This window comes from Anolis sagrei, chromosome 3 (genome assembly GCF_037176765.1).
Source record: "Anolis sagrei isolate rAnoSag1 chromosome 3, rAnoSag1.mat, whole genome shotgun sequence".
In the NCBI taxonomy this organism is placed as follows: domain Eukaryota; kingdom Metazoa; phylum Chordata; class Lepidosauria; order Squamata; family Dactyloidae; genus Anolis; species Anolis sagrei.
In genome coordinates this window covers 189,406,547-189,412,546 of record NC_090023.1, presented here as the reverse complement: position 1 = coordinate 189,412,546, position 6,000 = coordinate 189,406,547, and the positions used below count along the sequence as shown (strand labels likewise).

The 6,000-nt window shown below is 46.1% G+C and overlaps 1 protein-coding gene across 2 annotated transcripts in view; it reads left to right on the top strand.

Moving 5' to 3' along the window:
* The first annotated feature begins 3,235 nt into the window (after positions 1–3,235).
* Positions 3,236–6,000, top strand: part of ADGRA1 (adhesion G protein-coupled receptor A1) — a 517,955-nt gene continuing 515,190 nt past the window's right edge. For both annotated transcript variants that reach the window (XM_060768686.2, XM_060768685.2), the window contains exon 1: positions 3,236–3,864. In XM_060768686.2, the coding sequence (XP_060624669.2) occupies positions 3,626–3,864 (239 nt within the window). In that variant the 5' untranslated portion in view covers positions 3,236–3,625. The remainder of the gene's footprint in view (positions 3,865–6,000) is intronic.

The following is a 6,000-nucleotide window of genomic DNA, read 5'->3' as shown; positions in this document are numbered from 1 at the left end:
CACACGTTGCTGTGGGGCAGTCTGGTGGAAAATAAAGTAATTAGAAAGTGTTGGTTCAGCATGCTCTTTGTAGGTGAACTATAAATCCCAGGAACTACAACTCCCAAATGTCAAGGTCTATTTCCCCCGAATTCTATCTGTGTTCATATTTGGGCATATGGAATATTTGTGCCAAGTATGGTCCAGATCCATCATTGTTTGAGTTCACAGTGCTCTCTGGATGTAGGTGAGCTACAACTCCAAAACTCAAGGTCAATGCCCACCAAACCCTTCTAGTGTTTTCTGTTGGTCATGGGAGTTCTGTGTGCCACGTTTGGTTCAAGTCCATCATTGGTAGAGTTCAGAATGCTCTTTGATTGTAGGTGAACTATAAATCCCAGCAACTACAACTCCCAAATGACAAAATCAATTTTTTTAGTGATGGCCACTCATTGGCCTAGTAGATGTATTGTGTCCAAATTTGGTGTCAATTTGTCCAGTGGTTTTTGAGTTATGTTAATCCCGAACATAACTCAAACGAACATTACATATATATATATATATATAGAGAGAGAGAGAGAGAGAGAGGAGGGAGGATATGCACACATACACACATATATTTTACACAAACACACCGATATACACATACAAATAATAATAATAATAATAATAATAGGTACTGTTCTATTATCTAGGGGGAGGCCACAAGGGGGCACTAGAGATAGAGGGATCATCCATTTTTTGGGGACAGAGGGTGGGTTGAAGGAGGAAAATCATTTCCCCCTGTTTTCCTGTTATTCCCCCCACCAATGTCCCCTTTGTGAAAACAACCCTAATTTATGATATGAGAAGTGGGGAGGGGGAATAACCAGCAAAAAAGGAGGAAATATTTCTCCTCCTTCAACTTCCCACCTGTAAAATGGACTGTCCTTCTCTTTCTAGCGCCCCCTTGTGGCCTCCACCCAGAAAATGGAATCAAACCTAATAATTTTATTTCTCACCCCATCCCTCCTCCTGTCATTCAAGGCAGGTTCCAGTCCAGTCAATACACACAACATTGCCAAAATTCTATAGGCAAAGGTAATTCCATAAAAAGTTCCATAGGAGACATATGAAAACGTATTTCTATAAAATACATGGGACAAGACAGAGATTAAAGTACAGGATGGGAGTTTGAAAATCCATGCTTCAAACTGGCTGGGTGGTAGGCCTGCCGGAAGAGAGAGGTTTAAATTCCAACAGCTCATTTAGCATATAGATAGAAGAAAAGAACACAAACACATGCAAACATATATTCCCTCTCTCTTTATATACACGGGGGGGGGGGGGGGGAGGAGAACACACACACATGCACATATATTCCCCCTCCATACACACACACACATATATAGAAAATGAGAGAGGACACTTGCACATGCACATATATCCCCCTCCCTATATATATAGCCCCAGCTGTTAGTCTCAGCTTCTGCCAACCTAGCAGTACCAAAACTTGCTAACATGCAGTGTGAGTAGATCAACAGATACAGCTTCTCCGGGAAGGTAACGGCGCTCCATGCAGCCATGCCGGCCACATGACCTAGGAGGCTTCTATGGACAACGCCGGCTTTTCAGCTTAGAAATGGAGATGAGGACCACCCCCCAGAGTTGGACATGACTAGACTTAATGTCAAGAGGAAATCTTTACCTTATAGAAAGAGAGAGAAAACACCCGCACACATTGATCCCCCCCTCTCTCTTTCTCTCTCTCTCTCTATATATAGAGAGAACACAGCACATACAAACACACATAGATCTCTTCCCTTTATATAGAGATAGGAGAAGAACACACACAGAAGAACACATACTCTCAGATCCCACTCCCTTCATATGTATATAGAAGAGAGGACAAGAACACACACACAAACACAGAAGAACACACACACACAATCCCCCTCCCTTTATATGAATATAGAAAGAGGACAAGAGCACACAAACATAGAGAGAGAGAAGAACACACACTCTCAGATCTCCCCTCCCTTTATATATGTATAGAGAGGAGAAGAACACACACACACATAGAGAGAGAGAGGAGAGAAGAGCACACATTCTCGGATCCCCCCTCCCTTTATATGTATAGAGAGAAGAACACACACACATACATATATAGAGAGAGGAGAGAAGAACACACACACTCTCTTTATATGTATAGAGAGGAGAAGAACACACACACACACACACACACATATATATATATTGAGAGAGAGAGAGAGAGAACACAGACTCTATATGTATAGAGAGAAGAACACACACACACATACATATATATATTGAGAGAGAGGAGAGAAGAACACACACACTCTCTCTTTATATGTATAGAGAGAAGAACTCACACACACACATATATATATTGAGAGAGAGAGAACACACACTCTCTCTCTTTATATGTATAGAGAGGAGAACACACACACACACATATATATATTGAGAGAGAGAGAGAGAGAGGAGAGAAGAACACACACACTCTCTCTTTATATGTATAGAGAGGAGAACACACACACACACATATAGAGGAGAGAAAAACACACACTCTCGGATCCCCTCTCCCTTTATATGTATAGAGAGAGAGAGGACAAGAACACATATGCATGGAGAGGAGAAGAACACACAAACAGAGAGAGAGAGAGAGAGAGAGAGAGACGAACACACACTCTCAAATCCCCCTCCCTTTATATGTATATAGAGAGAGGACAAGAACACACACACTCACAGAGAAGAACACACACTCTCGGATCACCCATTCTCTTTATATGTATAGAGAGGACAGGAACACACACGCATATAGAGAGAGAGAGAGAGGAGAGAAGAACACACACTCTCTCTCTTTATATGTATAGAGAGGAGAGGAACACACACACACACACACACACACATTCTCGGATCCCCTCTCCCTTTATGTATATGTATATAGAGGACAAGAACACACACACACACAGAGAGAACACACACTCACAGAGAAGAACACACACTCTCGGATCCCCTCTCCCTTTATATGTATGTATAGAGAGAGGACAAGAACACATATGCATAGAGAGGAGAAGAACACAGAAAGACAGAGAGAGAGAGAGAGAGAGAGAGGAAAAGAACACACACTCACAGAGAAGAACGCACACTCTCGGATCCCCTCCCTTTATATATGTATAGAGTGAGAAGAGAAGCACACACACCCCACCCTCATGGAGCCCCTTCCTTCCCTTTCCATAGCAAGCTAGGAAGCGAGAGGGGGCAGGACCCAAGCACGGTCCGGCCAGCCTTGCCTCCTGTTGCAAGGAGGGGGCCAACTTTCCGCCCCTCCCAGCGCCTGGCCGCCCATGCCCTGCCGCAGCGGGAAGGAGGAGGAGGAGGAGGAAGAGGAGGAGGAGGAGGCGGTGGCGAAGGCGTGCTGGAGGTGGCGGACGGCGAGCCCCTTCTCCGGCGGCGGCGGCAGGAGCAAGAGCAGGAGCAGCAGGAGCAGCGGTGTCTCCCTCTGCGCTGCCTGCCTCCCTCCCTCCCTCCGGCCGGGCGAGCGTGCCATGAGCGCTCCAGCCTCCTCCTCCTCCTCCTCTTCCTCCTCTTCCTCGGGCTTGTGTCTGCTCTCCGGGCGCTCTTCCTCTGGCCGCTGCTCGCCATGCCGGGGCTGCGCTGTTGCTGCCTGTGCTTCGTGGTGGCGGCGGCGGCCGCCGTGGTGGGTCTGTCGGGGGCCAACCGCAACTGCCCGGAGCTGGCCGTGGACAGCTGCCTCTGCACCGCCGAGCGCACCGCCAAGGGGCCCGGCCGGCCCAGCCTCCGCGTCAAAGTTGTCTGCAGCGGAGGAGAGTTGGTGGAAACTTTGCCGCCCGCCTTGCTGCCCAACCGCACCGTCTCCCTGTGAGTAGGAGGAGGAAGACGAGGAGGGAAGGCTCAAGCAGGGGGAGAGCTGCATGGTCCAAGGCTCGAATCACTGGGTTGGGGGAGGTTTTTCGGGCCAACTCCCAGAAGCATTCTCTCCTGACGTTTCGCCTCCATCTATGGCAGGCATCCTCAGAGGTCTATTGGAAACGAGGAAAATGGGTTTTATATATATCTGAGGAAAGTCCAGGGTGGGAGAAAGAACTCTTGTCGGTTGGAGTTAGGTGTCATTGTTGCAATTGGCCACCTTGATTGTATTTGATGACCTGACAGGGTTGTTACTGCCTGAAAGATAGAATCATAGAGTTGGAATAGACCTCATGGGCCATCCAGTCCAACCCCTTTCCAAGAAGCAGGAAAATTGCATTCTAAGCACCCCCGACAGATGGCCATCCAGCCAAGGAGGAGCTCTAGGCATCTCTACCTTGGGTTATTGTAGGTTTTTCAGGCTATGTTGTAGAAGCATTCTCTCCTGACATTTCTCTTGTATCTAGGGCAGGCATCCTCAGAGGTTGTGAGGTCTGTTGGAAACTAAGAAAATTGGATTTATATATCCAAGAATGGAAGAAAGAACTCTTGTCTATTGGAGTTGGGTGTTGATGTTTCAATTGACCACCTTGATTAGCATTTGATGACCTGGCAGTTTTTAGGTTTGGCTTGCTACTGCTTGAGGGAATCCTTTGTTGAGAGGTGATTAGAATCATGGAATCACAGAGTTGGAAGAGACTTCATGGGCCATCCAGTCCAACCCCCTGCCAAGAAGCAGGAATATTGCATTCAAAGCACCCCCAACAGATGGCCATCCAGCCTCTGTTTAAAAGTTTCCAAAGAAGGAGCCTCCACCACACTCTGGAGCAGAGAGTCCCACTGCTGAACAGCTCTCACAGTCAGGAAGTTCTTCCTCATGTTCAGATGGAATCTCCTTTCTTGTTGTTTAAGCCATTGCTCCGCGTCCTAGTCTCCAAGGCAGCAGAAAACAAGCTTGCTCCCTCCTCCCTGTGACTTCCTCTCACGTATTTATACATGGCTATCATTTCTCATCTCAGCCTTCTTTTCTTCAGGTTAAACATGCCCAGCTCTTTAAGCCGCTCCTCATAGGGCTTGTTCTCCAGATTGTTTTTTGTCTGGAGTTCCCCTATGTTTGAGTGTTGTTCTTTATTTACTATTATTTATTTCCTAGTTTCCAACAGACCTCACAACCTCTGAGGATGCCTGCCATACATACAGGAGAAATGTCAGGAGAGAATGTTTCTACAACATGGCCATATAGCCCGAAAAACTTACAATAACCCAAGGTAGAGATGCCTAGAGCTCCTCCGACTTGGTCAGCGAATGCATATCTAATCTCCACTGTGGAAGGAATTCACCTTTGACACCATCTCTGCCAACCAAGCTGCCACTCTCAAGGTTCTAGAGCAGGCTTTGGAAAACTTGGGCCTACGGGTGTTTTGGACTTCAACTCCCACAATTCCTAACAGCCCACCTGGAGTTTTCCCATGCCTGTTCTATAGCATGGAGCCATGGCAGTTCAAGTGGTGTCAAAGATGCCTTCATTCCATAATATCCATGCATTCGCCTATAGGCACTCTCCTTCTTGACATTGCTTGGTTTGGGTAAAATAGGGTCTCTTCAAAGGTTGCTGTCAAAAAAGTTTGGGATATACTGTGTTTGTTTACCTATTTAAGTTTTTTTTCTCTCGAGTCTGTTTCTTGATTTGTTGTATTAGTGGTTCTCGAACTTCCTAATACCACGACTCCTGTTCCTCAAGTTGTGGTGATCCCCAACCATAACATTATTTCCGTTGCTACTTCATAATCGCAGTGCAATCCTATACTTGTGTATTCAGTGGGTACATGCAGCCTACGTGTTTCTTTTTTGATGTAGATTTAGCTTCAAATAAGAAATAGAGTAGGCCCTAGGGCAGTGTTTCTCAACCTTCCTAATGCCGTGACCCCTTAATACAGTTCCTCATGTTGTGGTGACCCCCATCCATAAAATTATTTTCATTGCTACTTCATAACTATAATTTTGCCACTGCTATGAATCGTAATGTAAATATCAGATATGCAGAATGTATTTTCATTCACCCCATATGCCCAAATTTGAATACTGGTG